At 41.8% G+C, this 20098-nt stretch overlaps 1 protein-coding gene across 5 annotated transcripts in view; it reads left to right on the top strand.

The window, feature by feature from the left end:
• brwd3 (bromodomain and WD repeat domain containing 3) overlaps positions 1–20098 on the top strand; it is a 134454-nt gene that overhangs the window by 43616 nt on the left and 70740 nt on the right. For 4 of the 5 annotated variants that reach the window (XM_052021145.1, XM_052021144.1, XM_052021146.1 and 1 more), the window contains exons 18-21: positions 1236–1421; positions 3545–3707; positions 6643–6736; positions 19438–19575. In XM_052021145.1, coding sequence (XP_051877105.1) covers positions 1236–1421; positions 3545–3707; positions 6643–6736; positions 19438–19575 — 581 coding nt within the window. Of the gene's footprint in view, positions 1–1235; positions 1422–3544; positions 3708–6642; positions 6737–17294; positions 17357–19437; positions 19576–20098 lie in introns of those variants that run through there. The other variant, XM_052021147.1, reaches the window with a different exon arrangement.

Here is a 20098-nt window from a genome sequence, read left to right as displayed (position 1 = left end):
TTTGTAAATTCTGTATTTTGCAGACACTATTGCTTTTTAAAGGCGAAAGGAATTAAAGATTCTAAGCCAATTTTGTTTAATATAAATGTATTATTGTTAAAAATAAGAGTTAGACATTTAGCTCCTCAAGCCTGTTCTGCCATTCAGTTAGGTTATGGCTGATTGACACTACTTTTCTACTTTTGGTCCATGTCCTTAACACCAATAACTTTCAATTTCAGTCGTGAAAGCTCCAAATATCTGAATATCCAGTTCAATGAAAAGAATTGTAAATTTCCATGATACTCTGTTTGATAAAAATGAAATCTTCTCCTGGATGGTCTAGCTTTTCATAAAATAGTTTTTTGGTATCTTTTCAGTATTTTAAATGCTTTGACCCATCAGCCTTCTATACTCAGGTAATACGTGCTGAGTTTTAGAGGCAGTTTAGTGAATCTGTGCAGGAATCCTTCCAGTAAAGGTTTCTGACATATATGGACCAAAATTGATTGTGCCTCACTCCAGTTGTGTACATCTAAAGCATAGTTTCCTCCCCTTAGTCATCAGGGCCCCTTGAGATTGATTACAGTATTTGCTTGTATATCTGTTTGCTAGCTTTTGATGTTGTATAAACTTAGATTTCCAAATATCTTCGCTACTCTGCAATCTTTTGTTTTCCCATATTTATTAAATATTCCTGTTTATCTCTTTGCATTCAAAGGAGGTGACTTTGTACTTTTCCCATGTAAATAAAAAAAAGACCAACATTTCCCATATGCCCATAATTTTGCCTGCTCATTGACAGCCTGTCCTATTGTAACTTCCTGTTCCCATCTGCATTCCTGAACCTTCCAAATGAATGTCATCTTACAAACTTTTTGTTGAAACAATTGAGTTATTAGTAAATATGGTGAACTTCAGGCCCAGAACAGAACCTTGGGAAATGCCACTCATTGCTTCTTGATGATAAGAGTAAACCATTTTCCTCTTCTCTCACTCGTAACGCCTAACCAGTTTCCAGCCCGAGTCAGAAGGCTACCTACGATGTGTGCTTTCACCTTTGCTAAAAATTCTGAGATCACTGAAAATATCTAAAATCTCATTTATCTTTTTTCCAGTTCTAGTGTTGAATATTTTGTATCTTCAGTAAACTATTACCTTGTTGATTCTTTAGTAACTAAATATTTGGAGGAAAGAGGATATTTACTTGTATCTGAAATGTAAATGAAATTGATAAAGACCAATTTCTCTTTCAGGTAACGGTGAAGTAGTGGAACAGGTCATAAGCCAACAGACAGATAATCAGTACGAAAATGACCAGGAAACCAGTGTTCTAGATGATGCTATTAGAGAACTCCAGCGAGAACATGACATGAGGCAGAGAAGTGAAGGAATATCTGTATCAGATGGTCCTTACAGTAGATCAAATTCACTAAGCAGTGGTGAGTAACAGTATATATCAAAACTAGCAGTCTCATAATATCATCCTCATTCATTAAAAGCAGATGCCTTATAACATTGTACTTGTTTAATGCAGTACATCTTAGTATTCCTTTATGAAAAGATTAATACAATTTACAAACCAAACAGATGCACAAGTGGCAGTATACTATAGCTGAATCCTCCCTAAAATAATCTCATAATTTAATATACTTGCACCATTGTTGCTTCATTGCAAATTGCGGCAGCCTGCTTTTGAAAAAAGGATAAAAATATATTTCCTAAAGTTTTATTTTGCATTGAATCATTGTGACAATTATTATTTGAGGATTGAGGATAATTTGACATGACCCACCCAATGGGGAATGTTTGGATCAACTGTAATTGGGTGGAATATGAAATGGGTGCATACTTCCTGCATTAAGAACAGAAGGAGGTTTACCTAAGAGGCCCCTCAAGTCTAAATGAGCTGATCATGACCTCAAATCTACTTTTCTACCTGTTGCTCATAATACTTGACTCCCCTGCAGACCAAAAATTCTCTCTCTCTCCCCCACTCTCGCTCTCCCCCACCCTCTCTCACTTTCTCCACGCAACCCCCTCTCCCCCCCCCCCCCCCCCCCCCCCCCCGGAGATATATAAAATCGAGGGGCATGGATACCTTTTCCCAATAGCAAAGGTGTCCATAACCAGAGGGCATAGGTTTAAGGTGAGTGGTAGGAGATTAGAGGGGAATTTGAATACTTATCCCACCCAGATGGTGTTTGAAATCTTGAATGCACTTCCTGTGGGGTGGTGAAGGCAGATAATCTCACAAGATTAAAGATTTATTTAAATGACCACTTGACCTTTTATGGCCTTTCAAGTGTCATAGAGCATGAATACAGGCCCTTTGGCCCAACTGGTCCATGCTGACTGTTACCCAATGAGCTAGTCCCATCTGTCCACTGGGCAACACAGTGCTGGAAAATGGGGTGAGTATAGATAGGTACTTGAATACCAGCACTGTAGTGGGCTAATTTCCATGAGATATGACTCGTAGTCGTGTCTTCATGTCCTCTGATCATCTCTATAGTACTTAACCTAAACAGGGTGACTGTCTTCTCGAAGTGTTCCTGATGTTCAGCCTGCAGTTCATGAGGTCTGAGCTAATGTTTCCCAAACTGCAAACACTAACATCAGCTGCTGCGGTTATTTCTTATTAATTCAACAGTGATGTTTCCTCAAAATACTAACCCAGTACTTACTTTCTTTCCCTTCACCTAATTCCTTCACTCACTGAAATCCCACATTTCATGTATTGGCTGATATAAATGCAAGATGTTTTTGCTAAAATTGCAGAGACCTGAGTCAGTTCCTGCTGATAGTGATTACAGACAACTTAATGAAGTGTGCAACTGCCAATAGCAGTTTTTATTGATGAAAAGTACAAAAGAAACTACTGGTTAAATAGAATGCTAAATGCAGACTTAACTAAATCTTAAGTCTGGCAACAGGTGCTTCAGGTGAAACTGAAAATGAACATTGATAAGCAAGTGATTCTTGAAACAACTGTTATTGACTCCTCCTATCAGTTTGCTGTGCATTGAAATAGCCTGAATGGGATGATGATTGGTTGTATTGGGTGCAGATGCTGGAAATCTGAAATAAAAACAGAACAGAATATTCAAGTCAGGCATAATCTGAGAAAAAGAAGTAAAATTAGTGAAGGGTCTTCAACCTGTAATGTTCTGATTTTCTTTCCACAGATGTTGTTTGACCTGCTGAATATTCCCAGCAGTTTTCATTGTCATTGTTTTGGCATGTGTGCCCCAATGATGGGAAGTTTAGAAGGAGATTGAATGGATAATTTTTATCTGTAATTGTTTTGTGAATACTTCTACCTTGTCTTCTTCACTCCTCTGTTGGGCTATGTCATCATTGAGAATGTGGCTGTTCAAGGCTGTGCATGGCAGGACTGTGGATCAGTGGTCTGATCTGTTAGTTGTGAGTGCTGCAACAGTCTAAATCCCTTTTGTGGACATTTTGAAATAAACCTTGGGTTATTTATCTGTAATTGCTCTAACCATGCTGCATATTTTAAACACGCTTCCTACAAATAGTAAGGAACTGTTCTATATTACAGCCTTGCTGTCTTCACCGAATATTGGACTTCGACGGAGTGGTCAAATTGAAGGTGTCCGACAAATGCATAATAATGCTCCTAGGAGTCAAATTGCTACAGAGAGAGACCTGATGGCATGGAGCAGGAGGGTTGTAGTTATGGAGCTTCCACCTGGAATTAGCAGGTAAGAATACTGTTCCACAAATGAATACAAATGGGTGTGTCTGTCCAATGAAAGCACTTTAAACTATTTCTTAATTCTTGTGTACAGTTTGAGTGACACAAATTCACCCTTGCAGAATTCACAGATTACAGCCAAGAAATTTGAGATATGGAATTAAAATTCACCCTTATAAAAACTTATGGTGAAAAAGAAATAAACTAGTTCAATTCTCTGTATACTTTTTCTGTTTATCGAGGACAACAATCACAGGTTGCTGGTTCACAGCAGGAGGCCACTTAAGGGATTTTCTTTGGAAATTGATGACAATCTCTTCCAATTATACTTTATCAAACAATGTAACATCCATTTCTAGTTAATTAAAACAACAAAGCTCTCAGTCTGTCCACATTATAATCAGAATTCCCTTGCTTACAGACTGTGCAGCTGTGGGGTCATTGCAGTTGAAAGAAAAGCTTCGATCAGGAAGGCATCTTCACTTGTAACATTTGAATTCAATGGGCGGGGTGGGGGGGGTAACTCACAACACAGAACACAACTCCTCTAACACGAGTACACTGTACCTGAGGAAGACACATAATTGCAATTCTTTTATTCTTTTTAATAAGTTACATGCATATTGCTATTTAACTTTCTTCTTGTTAGAAGAGATGCTTGCTTTATTTCATTGGCTACTGCAAATTATGCATGTTGTAATGTTTGATTCTAGTATTAAAGGTTGTATCTATTTTGTTGCTGGAGTATGAGTACAGTACAGGCCCTTTGGCCCACAATGTTGTGCCGACATTTTATCCTGCTCTAAGATCTATCTAACCCTTCCCTCCCACATAGCCCCCTATTTTTCTATCTAAGAGTCTCTTAAATGCCCCTAATGTATCTTCCCCCACAGCCTCTGCAGGGGTTCCACGCATCCACCACTCTCGTGTAATAAAAAAAATTTACCCCTGACATCCCCCTTATACCTTCCTCCAATCACTTTAAAGTTATGTCCCCTCGTGTTAGCCATTGTCGCACTGGGAAAAAGTCAACTGTCCACTCTATCTATGCCTCTTATCATCTTGTACACCTCTATCAAGTCACCTCTCATCCTCCTCTCCAAAGAGAAAAGCCCTAGCTTGCTCAACCTATCCTCATAAGACATGCTCTCCAATCCGGGCAACATCCTGGTAAGTCTCCTCTGCACCCTCTCTAAAGCTTCCACATCCTTCCAATAGAGTCGACCAGCACTGAACACAATACTCCGAGTGTGGTCTGATCAGAGATCTATCAGAGTTGCAACATCACCTCTCAGCTCTTGAACTCAATACCCCGACTAATGAAGGCCAACACTCCATTTGCTTTCTTAACAACCTTATTGATCTGCATGGAAACCTTGAGGGATCTATGGACATGGACCCCAATATCCCTCTGTTCCTCCACACTGCTAAGAGTCCTGCCATTAACCTTGTATTCTGCCTTCAAATACAATCTCCTGAAGTGCATCACTTCACACTTATCCGGGTTGAACTCCATCTGCCACTTCTCAGCCCAGCTCTGCATTCTATCAATATCCTGTTGCAATCTACAGCAACCTTCTACACTATCCACAACACCATCAACGTTTGTATCATCAGCAAACTTACTAACCCACCCTTCCACATCCTCATCCAAGTCATTTATAAAAATCACAAAGAGCAGGGGTCCCAGAACAGATCCCTGCGGAACACCACTGGTCACCAACCTCTAGGCAGAATATGCTCCATCTACCACCACCCTGTGTCTTCTGTGGGTGAGCCAATTCTGAATCCACACAGCCAAGATTCCCTAGATCCCATGCCTCCTGACTTTCTGAATAAGCCTTCTATGAGGAACCTTATCAAATGCCTTACTAAAATCCATGTACAGCACATCCACTGCTCTACCTTCAATATGCTTTGTCACATTCTCAAAGAATTCAATCAAGCTCATGAGGCATGACTTGCCCCTCACAAAGCCATGCTGACTGTCCCCAATCAGCCTACGCTTCTCTAAATGCCCATAAATCCTGTCTCTGAGAATCTTCTCCAGTAATTTGCCCACCACTTAAGTAAGACTCACTGGTCTGTAATTCCCAGAATTACCCCTACTCCCTTTCGTAAACAAAGTAACAACATTTGCCACCCTCCAATCATCTGGCACTACTCCTGTGGCCCGTGAGGACACAAATATCATTGCCAAAGGGGCAGCAATCTCTTCCCCAGCTTCCCGTAATTATATCCCATCTGGCCCCGGTGACTTATCTATCCTAATTTTTTTCTATAGTTCCAGCACATCCTATTTCCTCATGTCGAAATGCCCCAGCATATCAGCCTGTCGTACGCCATCATATAAATATTTAGATTACAATATTCGTTAAATATTAATATTTTGGGATCATTTTTTAGATGCAGGGTACACATTATCTGACTTCAGTGCTACATGTTTCACGATCATCTTTATTTTTGAAATGGATAATATCCTCCATAGGTTCATGCCTTTGCATTTCAAATTAAAATTATGTTCTGCTGTATAAGTCTTTGAACTGTGTAAATCTTTGGGAATCATTAAATTCCCAAAATGAATGAGCCATTGCACAGTTTGCAGAATAGTGGAACCACACATTAACACTTGATATCATATTTTTTTATGAACTCCTTCAAATTATCTTTGTTGTCCTGAAGTTACTTAAATGGAGAATGTGCCCGATTTCACAGATGCAGTTGTTATTTGGTTGATTTCATCAGATAATCTATATAACATGACCAGTTTTGAATTCAGATTTGAAAGGTAGCTATTGGCAAACATATTCTGCTTTTACAAGGATTCATTGTTTTCTTCCTTGACATATGACTTACAGAAATTTGGGAGAGCATATTAAATATGTAAATAACTTCATTAAAAAAATGAATGTTGTCCACTTAGAAGAATTGACTGATTTCAGATTTCAGGAGGAATTGCGCCTTTGCAAAGGAGATGGAGAAATTAATCTGTACACAACTGAGAAAAAACGTAAACCATTGCAACCAACACAGAAGGTAAATACCAAAAATATGTTCATTTGGCAGAGCTTTACACAGTGTTTGGTTATATTAATGTTCTCTTGTTTAGGTCATCTTATTTCTGTTGTCTTTGGACTTGACATTGAGATTTCAACCTGTAACCAGAACTTTGTAATATACCTTAACCAACAACTGAACACAAAATCAACATACATTGTACCCTAGTGAAAAATGTTCCACTGAAAAATGGAACATTGAAAAATTTGATTCTTTATTAAAGAACTAAATTGCAATTTTTGAAACAACATTCAGCAGAGGGGTGATCTTTTAGAGGTTTATAAAATTGAGCGGCATGGATAGGTTAGATGGTCAGTGTCTTTTTTTTTCCAGGTCAGGGGAGTCTAGAACAAGAGGGCAGATTTAAGGTGAGAGGGCAGAAATGTAAAGATCTGACGGGTAAGTTTTTAAAGACAGTGTGAATATCTGAAACAATCTGCCAGAGAAGATCGTGAAGGCGCATACAATTATAATGTTTAAATGTCATTTGGACATGTCCTCTATGCCTTTCCAATCAAAGTACATGGGCCTAATGCAAGGGGAAATGGGATTAGCATAGATAGGCATCATGGTCAGCGTGGGCAACGTGGGCCAAAGGGGCCATTTCTGTGCTGTACAGTTGTGTGGTTCTGTGAAGGGAGTGTAGAACTAGAGGCCACGGGTATAAATTTAAAGGAGATCTGAGGGTAGGTTTCTCCCACAGAAGGTAGTCATAATCTGGAATGATTTGCAAGAGGAGGAGATAAAAGCAGACACAATTAGTGTTAAGGCATTTAGACAAGTACATGGATAGGAAGGGCATGAAGGAATATGGGCCTAATGGAGGCAAATGGGATTGGTGTAAATGGGCATCACAGTCAGCATGGACAAGGTGGGCAGATTGGGACTGTTTCAGGGTTGTACGATTCTGTGATTCTCTGAAAGTGAATAAGTGGTTAGCACCCTTTAGTAAGACAGACCAAACATGAAATCTTGTTTTCTGTAATTTCTGGTGTTAAGAATGGGTGGTTCTGTAGGGAACTAATTTTAGATGATGTATTAGTCAGGATTTGGTGTCAAAATAACAATGGGCTAGACACAGATTGGTGGAGTTGTGAACAGTGTAGAGAGCTGTTAATTGATACAGCAGAATATAGATCAGTTACAGATATGGGTGGAGAAATGGAAGATGGAGCTTAATCCGAGCACATGAGATGTTGCATTTTGGGAGGTCATATGTAAGAGGAAATTATACAATTAATGGCAGGACCCTTAACAGCATTGATGTACAGAGAGATCTTGGGGTCCAAGTCCATAGCTCCCTGAAAGTGGCCACACAAATATATAGAGTGGGAAAGAGTGGCACGCTCGTCTTCATTGGTCAGGGCACTGAGTACAAGAGTAAGGAAGTCGTGTTACAGCTATATAAGACTTCGGTTAGGCTGTACCTGGAGTGTCGTGTGCCGTTCTGGTCGCCCCATTACAGGAAGGATATGGAGGCTTTGGAAAGGGTGCAGAAGAGATTTATCAGCATGCTGCCTGGATTAGAGGGTATGAGCTATCGGGAGAGGTTGGATAAACTTGGGTTGTTGTTTTTCTGGAGTGTTGATGGCTGAGGGGAGACCTAATAGAAATTTATAAAATTATGAGAGGCATATATAGGGTAGACAATTAAAGTCTTTTTCCCAAATGTCAAATACTAGGAGATGTGCTTTCAAGGTGAGAGGGGGAAAGTTTTTTTTCCAGAGTGGTAGGTGCTTAGAATGGCTGCTAGGGATAGTGGTGGAAGCAGATACTATAGTGGTGTTTAAGAGGCTTTTAGACAGACGTGAATATGCAGGTAATAGAGGGATATAGATCACGTACAGGTGGAAGAGATTTGGTTTAATTTGGCATCGTATTCAGTGCAGACATTGTGGGCTGAAGGGCTGTTCTTGTGTCGTATTGTTCTATGTTCTAGTAGCTGTCATTATTATTTATTCTCAAATGGTAGAACAACCTGTTATCCTACTCCAGCAGTTTGGAAAATTCTGTTTAGCCTAAAATTCTGTTAATTAGGTTTGGAATTTGTACAAAATGCTACTATCAATAATTGCTAACTGTGTCACCGCATTTTTTGTAAAAAAAAGATTTGGTTCATTAATGTTCTTCACCAGTGTTCGAGCTTCTGTATGACTCCAAACAGCAACATGTTTCATTCTTAACTGCTGTCTGAAATGACCAAGGAATCCACTCACTTGTATTAAACTTGTACGTCAAAAGACAATCAGAATAAAACCATAGTTTCCCTGGCATTGATCTAGGTGCTAGATTTAGGAAAAAAAACAAAAGACGCATACAGCCCAGTTGACCCTGCAGGATCCTCCTCTCAAATACTGTCCCATTAGTCTGACGTGGTCACAGAATCATGTTATGCCAGTGTCTTTTGACTTCTCAGTGTCAACCTCTGGTTACGTCCTGGCCCATTGGCAGGATAGAGCCACAAGAGGTGGTTCACCATAAGGAGGGATTATTGTAGGGACTCTTCGTTGTTGGTACCGCACTCCTGAAGTTTCAAGGTATGAGGTTATATGTGGCCATGGAAAATTGCACCTTCAATCCCCCTTCAGGTATATAATAGCTGCCCGATCCTCAAACTTGCACCAAACATTACCAGTCAGAGAGTTTCAATCTGGATTGTATCAAATTCTTCTTGGAGTCATTGAGTATTACAGCACAGAAACAGGTCCTTCGGTCCATCTCGTCCATGCCACCTGACCGTCTGCCTAGTCCCATCTACCTGTACCAGGACCATATCCCTCCAAACCCCTCCCATCTATGTACCTATCCAAACCTCTCTTAAATGTTACAGTTAAACCTGCATCTACCACTTCCGCTGGCAGCTCGTTCCACACTCACACCACCCTCTGAGTGAAGACGTTTCCCCTTAAGTATTTCATCTTTCACCCTAAACCTATGTCCTCCAGTTCTAGTCTCACCTAACCTTAGAGGAAAAAGCCTGCATGCATTCACCCTATCTATACCCCTCATAATTTTGTATACCTCTGTAAGATCTCCCCTCACTCTTCTGCACTCCAGGGAATAAAGTCCTAACCTAACCTAATCTCAGGATTGCTGTCAGTGCCACATGATAGTGAAGGTAAGCATAGGAGGAGATGGCAGATGAATGTGTGGTTGAGGAGTTGGTGCAGGGGGCAAGGTTTTAGATTTTTGGATCACTGGGATCTCTTCTGGAGAAGGTGGGACCTGTACAGAGAGGACGGGTTACACCTGAACCCGAGGGGGACCAACATCCTTGCAGGCAGGTTTGCTACTGTGGTTCAGGAGGGTTTAAACTAGTTTGCGAGGGGGATGGGGACCAGAGGGTTAGGTCAGAGGAAGAAGTGGATGTGGAATGTCAGATCTAACATGTAGAGAGGCTTTGCGGAAGGAGAAGCAAAGCACAGGCTATAAAAGTAGAAAGGTGGATGGGCTAAAGTGCATTTACTTAAATGCAAGAAGTATCAGGAATAAGGGTGATGAACTGAGAGCTTGGATAAGTACATGGGACATGATGTTGTGGCTCTTGCAGAGACTTGGCTGTCACCAGGACAGGAATGGATATTGAATATTCCTGGATGTCAGTGTTTTAAAAGGGATTGGGGGGCGGGGAGAAGAGGAGGAGGGATGGCATTACTGGTCAGGGATACTATTACAGCTGCAGAAAGGGTGGATAATGTAGAAGGATCCTCTCTAGAGTCAATATTGGTAGAGTTTAAGAACAAGAAAGGAGCAGTTACTCTACTGGGAGTATTCTATAGGCCCCTTGGTAGCAGCAGGGATACTGAGGAGAAGATTGGGAGGCAGATTTTGAAAAGGTGGAAGAATAACAGGGTTGTTATCATGGGAGACTTCAACTTCCCAAATATTGATTGGCACCTGTTTAGTACCAAAGGTTTAGACGGGGCAGAGTTTAAGTGTGTCCAGGACAGATTTCTGTCACAGTATGTTGACAGGCCGACTAGAGGGAATGCCGTATTAGATCTAGTATTAGGTAATGAACCGAGTCAGGTGACAGATCTCTCAGTAGGTGAGCATTTGGGAGACAGTGACCACCACTCCCTAACCTTTAGCATTGTCATGGACAAGGATAGGAGCAAAGAGGACAGGAAGATATTTAAGTGGGGAAGGGCAAATTGAAGCTCTAAGGCTAGAACTCGTGAGAGTAAATTGGGATGATATTTTTGAAGGGAAGTGTACTATGGGGATGTGGTTGTTGTTCAGGGATCTCTTGCAGGATGTTAGGGATAAATTTGTCCCAGTGAGGCAGAGAGAGAATGGCAGGGTGAAGGAACCATGGGTGATTTGAGAGGTGGAACAACTAGTTAGGAAGAAGAAGGCAGCATACATGAGGTGTAGGCAGCAAGGATCAGATAGGGCTCATGAGGAATATAGGGTAGCAAGGAGGGAACTTAAGATGGGGCTGAGGAGAGCAAGAAGGGGACATGAAAAGGCCTTGGCGAGTAGGGTTGAGGAAAATCCCAAGGCTTTTTTCACTTATGTGAAGAGCATAGAACCGATTAGAGACAAAGGTGGGAGGATGTGCCTGGAAGCTGTGGAAGTGGGTGAGGTTCTCAATGAATACTTCTCCTCTATTCACCAAGGAGAGGGGCCTTGATGACACTGAGGACAGTGTTAGTAAGGTTAATGTTCTGGAGCATGTAGATATCAAGAGAGAGGATGTGTTGGAGCTGTTAGAAAATATTAGGACAGATAAGTCCCCGGGGCCTGACAGAATATTCCCCAGGCTGCTCCGTGAGGCGAGGGAGGAGATTGCTGAACTGTTGGCTAGGATCTTTGAGTCCTCGTTGTCCACGGGAATGGTACCGGAGGACTGGAGGGTGGCAAGTGTTGTCCCCTTATTCAAAAAAGGTAGTAGGGATAGTCCAGGGAATTACAGACCAGTGAGCCTTATGTCTGTGGTGGGCACGTTGTTGGAAAGGACTCTTAGGGATAGGATCTATGAGCATTTAGAGAATCATGGACTGATTAGGGACAGCCAGCGTGGCTTTGTGAAGGGCAGATCATGTCTCACAAGCCTGATGGGGTTCTTTGAGGAGGTGACCAAGAAGATTGATGAGGGTAGTGCAGTAGATCTGGTCTACATGGATTTTAGTAAGGCGTTTGACAATGTTCCACATGGTAGGCTTCTTCAGAAGGTCAGAGGACATGGGATCCAGGGAGGCTTGGCCGAGTGGATTCAAAATTGGCTTGCCTGTAGAAAGCAGAGGGTTGTGGTGGAGGGATTGCATTCATATTGGAGGGCTGTGACTAGTGGTGTCCCACAAGGATCAGTTCTGGGACCTCTACTTTTCATGATATTTATTAATGACTTGGATGAGGGGGTAGAAGGGTGGGTTAGCAAGTTTGCAGACTACACAATGATTGAAGATTGCAGAGGGATATTGATAGGATGCAGAGCTGGGCTGAGAAGTGACAGATGGAGTTCAATCCAGAGAAGTGTGAGGTGGTACACTTTGGAAGGACAAACTCCAAGGCAGAGTACAAAGTTAATGGCAGGATACTGGGTAGTGTGGAGGAGCAGAGGGATCTGGGGGTTCATATCCACAGATCCCTGAAAGTTGCCACACAGGTGGATAGGGTAGTTAAGAAAGCTCATGGGATGTTTGCTTTCATAACTCGTGGGATCGAGTTTAAGAGCCACTAGGTAATGATGCAGCTCTACAAAACTCTGTTGCCTCATTATAGGAAGGATGTGGAAGCGTTGGAAAGGGTGCAGAAGAGATTTACCAGGATGCTGCCTGGATGAGAGAGTATGGCTTATGAGGAGAGACTAAGGGAGCTGGGGCTTTACTCTTTGGAGAGAAGGAGGATGAGGGGAGACATGGTAGAGGTATACAAAATATTAAGAAGAATAGATAGAGTAGACAGCCAGCACCTCTTTCCCAGGGCACCAATGCTCAATACAAGAGGGCATGGCTTTAAAGTAATGGGTGGGAAGTTCAAGGGAGATATCAGAGGGAGGTTTTTTACCCGGAGAGTGGTTGGTGCATGGAATGTGCTGCCTGGGGTGGTGGTGGAGGCAGGTACATTGGTCAAATTCAAGAGATTCTTTGATAAGCATATGGAGGAATTTAGAATAGGGGGATATGTGGGAGGAAGGGGTTAGATAGTCTTAGGTGAGGTTTAAAGGTCGGTGCAACATGGTGGGCGGAAGGGCCTATATTGTGCTGTATTGTTCTAGACTATTCAACCTTTCTCTGTAACTCAGGTGCTCAAGTCCTGGCAACATCTTTGTAAATTTTCTCTGCACTCTTTCAGGCTTATTGATATCTTTCCTGTAGGTAGGTGACCAGAACTATGCACAATACTCCAAATACAGCCTCACCAACGTCTTGTACAACTTCAACATAATATCCCAACTTCTGTACTCAGTGCCCTTATTTATGAAGGCCAAAGTGCTAAAAGCTCTCTTTACAACTCTTATTTATTTGTGGCACCACTTTCACGGAACTATGGATCTGTATTCCCAGGTCCCTTTGTTCTACCTCACACCTTAGAGCCCTACCATTCACTGTGGTACCCTGGTTTGTCCTTCCAAAGTGCAACACCTCACATTTGTCTGCATTAAATTCCATCTGCTATTCTTCAGCTCATTTACCTCGCTGGTCAAGATCATGCTGCAAGCTTTGATAGCCTTCTTCGCTGTCCATTATACCCTCAATCTTGGTGTCATCTGCAAATCTGCTGATCCAGTTTACCACATCATCAAAATCATTAATATAGATGATGAACAACAATGGGCCCAGCACTGATCTCTGCGACATACAACCAGATACAGGCCTCCAGTCAGAGAGACAACTATCTACTACCACTCTCTGGCTTCTCCTGCTGAGCCAATGTTGAATCCAATTGACTACTTCATCCTGAATGCCAAGCTTCCCATGTGGGACTTTGTCAAAGGCTTTGCTAAAGTCCACGTAGACAATGTCCACTGCCTTTCCCTCATCGACCTTCTTGGTGACCTCCTCAAAAAAACTCTACAAGGTTGGTTAGACGTGACCTACCACTCTCAAAGCCATGCTGATGATCCCTAATCAGGCCCTGTCTATCCAAATACTTGTATATCCTATTCCTAAGAATACCTTCCAATAATTTACACACTGCTGACTTCAGGCTCACCGGCCTATAATTTCCCGGCTTATTCTTAGAGCCTTTTTTGAGCAATGGAACAATATTAGCTATCGTCCAGTCACTTAATGTTACTTTCCTGTGTTGAATCTAGTGTGTATTCATATCGCTGGTTTTCAAACTTCTTTGTACAGTGTTCTTCTGCAAAAATTTGCACAATCCATGACTCCTCCTGAAACCCACACCTGAAGACAATTTGTGCTAACTTTTGGAAAGACAAGTGTTAACAACCTGAATAAAATAGTATTTTTCCAAAAAAAACCTTACCTTTTCATACATCTGCTGAAGTCAGCATTTCTGTGAAGTGGAGACCCAAGAGACTGCAGACCTGAAAGGGCCGTTTAGGGCCCAGGTGAGGCAGACATTTACATGTATCTCCCCTGGCCTTGTTTAGTGCAGCCGGTGCTCCTGATGTGGCCTCCCCACATTGATGTGACTAGGCGACCATTTTGCCGAACACCTTCACTCTGTCCACCATGGCCTTTTGAACTCCTGGTTGCTAGCCATCTTAATTCTCCACCACAATCCCTCAACGATATGACTGTCCTTGGCCTGCTCCACTGCTGGGGTGAGGCTAAATGCAAGCTAGAGGAATAGCACCTTGTATTCCACCTGGGTAATCTGTCAGCCTGTGACATGAACATTGAGTTTTACAATTTCAGGTAAACTGCTCCCCCTCTGTTCCTTTTTTTCTCTCCTCCCAATCTACCCAGATCCTCCTGCATCCATCATAGCATCCCCCCCATCTCTCTGTTTCTTTCCCCTCTGCCACCCACTCCATCTGTGTTCACATCTGCCCTGCCCACCTCCCTTATTTGATTCCATGCTTCACCTTCTCCTATCAGATTCCATAATCTGCAGCCCTTTGTTGCCTCTACCTATCACCTCCCAGCCTCTGTCATTATTTCCACTCTTCCCTCCTTCATCTGCTTATCACCCCTCCTCACCTGGATCCTCCTCTTGCTCCATCCCTTCCCTTCACCTTTTTATATCTACTATCTTTCAGACAAGATATAGGGTCTTGACTTGAAACATCAACGCTCCATTTCCCTCCACAGATGCTGTCTGACTCAGTTTCTCCAGTAACTGTTTGTACATCCTGTGGAGTGTCTCTGATTAATTCATAAACTTGGAAAAATCCCTGGGTCAGGATATTTATGTATTTAATTAGGGGCTCACATCAGCTCAAGTTGAACAAAAGGGTTGCCCTCAGCAATGGAATAGGTAGCCTGTGCAAGGCTTGATCAGTGAAAGTAAAAAAAAATTAGAAACAAGTAAATATTAAATGCATAATAACATGGCTGTAATATTCAAATGTGGAAACACACTAAAAATCTTAAAAAATTGTAGCCACTCTTAATAATTTTATCCAACTTCCTTATAGCTAAAAAGTAAATGCATCCTTGTGCTTTTGTGAAGTTTATGTCAAGAACAAAAAAAACTGATGGAAGGACAAGGTGACATTTTACAAAGGGGCAAGTCACAGAGTGGGAATGAGGAAATCCACATGATTTAAATATTTCCAGTATGACATCAAGTTCTTCATGTGGTTAAAAGATTCTTTTGCATGTAGATACTGAATAAATGGGGAAAAATAGAAGCTCTTTATTTAGATCAATTGTTGTGTACTCTCAGCTCACTGGTCTTTTGTTGTCCAATCAGCACATTGCTAGAGTTGTGTGGCATCAAGGAGTCATACAGCATGAAATAGCTCCTTCAGCCCACTGTCTGTACCAATCACAAGTAGCCAATTACCCCAACCATATCTTTTTTTTTCCCTCTTGCATCCCCATCACTACCCCCAGCCCCTCCCCTCCCATCCACCCACCTATGCTAAAGGGCAACTTACAGGAGCCAATTAACTTGCCAACTAGCGCAGCTTTGGCATGTGTGAGGAAACCTGGGGAAACCCAAGTAGTCCCAAGGAGAATGTGCATATCCACACAGTCAACACCTAGAACATGAACAGGCCCTTCGGCCCATGATTTCTATGCCAAGCAAGATGCTAATTTAAACTAAATCTCTTCTGCCTGTACATGTTCCATATTCCTCCATTCCCTGCATATTTTATTTGTCTATCTAGCATGCCCTAGAATATCAGCATACCCCTCCCTGATTTCTCTATCCTCCATTTTCTCCTTGGTGAATACCAATGCAAAGTACCTGTTTAATGCTTGGGCCACTTCCTTTGACTCCAGACATAAATTCCCTGATTTGTCCTCGAGTGATTCTATCCTCTCCTTAGTTACCCTCTTGTTTTTCATATATGTGCAAAATGCCTTGGGATTTTCCTTGATCCTGGTCACTAAGGACATTTCATGCCCCCCTTTCAGCCCTCTTGATTCCCTGGTTAAGTTCTTTCCTACTTCCTTTATATTCCTCAAGAGCCCTGTCTGATTTCAGCTTCCTAAATATTGCATACATTTCCTTTTACTTTTTGACTAAATTTGCCACATCTCTCATCATCCAAGGATCCCAAACCTTGCCGTCCTTGTCTTTCTTCCCTACGGGAATATGTTGGTCCTGAATTCTGATCAGTTGGCGTTTAAATGGCACCAATTGGCAGATATGAACTTGCCCAGTAACATTTGCTCACAATAGACTCTCCCCAGCACCTACCTAATACTTTCCCCAATTTTGCTTAAGGTCAGAATCAAACCTGGGTCTCTGGAATTGAGATAGCATCACCAACTGGCTGTGCTCTGTTTTTTTTGTTGTGTGGATGCAGCCATGTGACACACTGAGAACTACAAATATAAGATAAGGTATCCTTATTAGTCACATGTACCTGAAACACGAAGTGAAGTGCATCTTTTGCATAGTGTTCTGGGGGCAGCCCGCAAGTGTCGCCACGCTTCTGGCACCAACATAGCATGCCCACAACTTCCTAACCTGTAAGTCTTTGGAATGTGGGAGGAAATCGGAGCACCCGGAGGGAATCCACACAGTCACGGGGAGAACGTACAAACTCCTTACAGACTGGCTGGAATTGAACCTGGGTCGCTGGTGCTGCAATAGTGTTACGCTAACCGCTACACTACTGTGCCTGCCCACTATGTGGCCTACTATGTTAAACCAGATGCTGATAAGTGTATAAATTGGAGGCAGAAAATAAAGGGACATGCTGTGATGTGCAGATTAAAGTATAAGAACAGGCCAGAGGATGAGCATGGGCTGAAAACCACATGCTAGGTGGCATTTGGGGCAGACTTGTGGAGGAACGGTGTTGGTTGGGTCAGAACTTGAAGAGAAGAAATTATTGCAAGGCCCACAAATATTTGTAACCTCCTCAGGGGAGCAAAATATATTTAGGGTCCATAGGTTTTTGATTTGTGGAGCCTTTCATTTTTGTATTTGCTTGAATTAGGAAAGAAAAAAAAGGATCCGAATTGTGAGGCTCTAGTGTTGACTCAGGACTTTGGATTGCAAGTGAGTCATGCAGAAAAAAGTACTCAATGTTACAGAAACTTTTAATTACTCTTCTATATGTAGAATTTGTATGTGGTTGCATAAAGGTATATTTAGGTTGGCATAATGGTCAGCACAGACATCGTGGGCTGAAGGTCCTTTTCCCAGGCTGTACTGTTCTGTGTTCTATTTAGTACCTCACCACATCTGATTTCAAGTATAAATTCCCTCCGTTATCCTTGAGTAGTCCTACCCTCTCCCTAGTGTTTTTAATGCAAGTATACAATGTCTTGTGATTCCTACTACCTCTTTTTTATGCCTTTCATACCTTTGCATACCTCAGTTAGGTCCCCCTCAACTTTCTCTGCTCCATGGAAAATAAAGCTGGCATAATCTACCCTCTGATCATAACTACAATACTGCATTCCCAGGCAACTGCCTGGTAAATCTCCTTTGCATGCACTCAGTGCAATTATGTCCTTCCTATAGTGTGTACTCCAGCTGTGGCCTTTTAATGTTTTATAAAAGTTGCACCATAACCTCCATGTACTTGTATTTTATGATTTGGCTAATGAAGACAAGTATCCCATATGCTGTCTTGACCAGTTCATCTACCTGTGCTGCAGCTTTTGGGGATCCTTGTCCTTGTGTACCAAGGAGCCTCTGTACCTGAATGCTCCAGGATTCTCCCATTCATTGTGTATGTCTAAGTGTTATTGTTCTGTCAGTCTTATTAACTCATCAATATTATCCTGTTGCCTAAAACTACCCTCTCCAATACCACCACCAATTTTGTATCATCTGCAAACTTATTTTACCTTCTGCATTTGCTTCCATATTATTAATACAGTATATGTTACAAACAGCAAGGGTGTCAGCACTGATCCTTGGTACATCACTGGTCACAGGCTTCCAATCTCAAAAATAGCCCTCCACCATCACCCTCAGCCTCTTATGACAATTTTGCCAACTTGTCCTGGATCCTCTGGGCTTTAATCTTTTGGACCAGTGATCCATGTGATACCTTGTCAAAGGCCTTATTGAAGTCCATGTATGTACATCATACTGCCCTCAGTAATGCACTCTAACTGTCCCTGAGATTTTTTCCAATAATTTCCCTACCACTGCTGTAGGTAAATGGGCCTGTAATTGTATGGCTTATCCCTGTTGTCCTCCTTGAATAAAGGTACCACATTTCCTGTTCTTCAGTTATCTGGCACCTCACCTGTGGCCAGTGTAGGTTTAATGATCTCTGTCAGGGCTTCAGCAATCTTCTCCCTTGCCTCCCAGAGCAGCCTGGAATACATCTCAAGAAGCCTAGTGGATTTATCCACTTTTAAGTCCACTTAATGATAACTTGTTAATGTCATCTTCCCCCTCTCTGAATTCTTCAGCTACAATTTCCATGTATGTTCTCTGGCTGCATGTACAGATCCCTGCATTGATCCCCAATTAGCCCTATTCTTTCCCTGGTTGCCCTTATGCCCTTAATTAACTTATAAAAATGCTTTGGAATTTTATGTAATCTTGTGTGCCAATGATATTTATCACCCTGAACTCCAAAACAATGCAGACTCATTTGGAGTTTAGGTGCAGATTGCAGAGCCACTTGGGTAGACCATATGGTTTTGGATAGTTATGAGACTTGTGTTGTTGGACATGCATTCACCCAGGAATTGGAGTAAGTTGCTTGCCACAGAGTATCCTAATTTACTGATGTGCTGATGACATTTAATTGGAAAGCCCAGATATAATTTTGGTCAATGGTGCACCTCTGTTGATGAGGGATTTGGTTTTGAGGAATTACGAATAGCATATCATTTTCTAAATGTATATTTAAAAAAAAAATTAGTAATCTAAATATCTTGTGAATCCCTGTCATGTCTGCTGTTCAGCTATCATTATTGACCCTTTTCCTACAGTCTTTCAACTTTCCTGGAATTTGCACAGCATCAATTTTGCATAAGCCAGAGCAGTAATACTACTCAGCAATTAACAACAACTTGTGATAATAACTAGAAAATAATTTTTCAAGGTGACCTTGGATAGTGGGGCCAGGTTGAAATAATGTTACAATGTGAGCCTTGCTCCTTATGTTGTAGAGCGACGGTCAGGATTATTTTCCACATTCAGGGAGGCGGATTCAACGCCGAAATCAACATTTTTATCAAACGCGTTCAACTGTGGAACGTCGTACTCGCAGTGTTCGTCACGTGGAAGAACCTAATAATTCTTCAGAGGTTAGTAACTTTGAATTCAAACTGGGCTATTATGAATCCTGTGGCAAATATTTATAGAATCATTAAATTTTACGGCACGGGGGAAACCACATAGCCCCTTGCATTAGTTACCAGCTTTTTGAAAGACCAAACTAATTAGTCCCATTACAGTGCTTTTTTCCTCATCGCCCATCAAAACCCTTTTTTCACATTTATGAGAAAATAAGAATTAGGAATAGGAGCTGGAACTTAAAGCATGTTCCAACATTCATCAAGGTCTACTTCAGTCCATTTCCCTGCACTTTTCCCACATCCCTTTTAATATCCAGAAATCCCTAGGTCTCTGATTAAATGAACTCAGTGACTGAGCTTACACAGGCTTCTGAGGTAGAGAATTCCAAAGATTTACTTCCCTCTGCAGAAATTTCTCAGTTGTCCAGTAGTCTCTTATTACCATTGATTCACTCTGTCAAACAGCACATCCTGTATGTGTTTCCTCATTTCCCCCACCCTCTCTTACTAGCAGTGGAAACATTTTCTCCTA

Source organism: Pristis pectinata, chromosome 8 (assembly GCF_009764475.1).
Source record: "Pristis pectinata isolate sPriPec2 chromosome 8, sPriPec2.1.pri, whole genome shotgun sequence".
Taxonomy (NCBI): Eukaryota; Metazoa; Chordata; class Chondrichthyes; order Rhinopristiformes; family Pristidae; genus Pristis; species Pristis pectinata.
The sequence above is the reverse complement of the archived record's forward strand: the minus strand, read 5'-3'. Positions and strand labels throughout refer to the sequence as shown.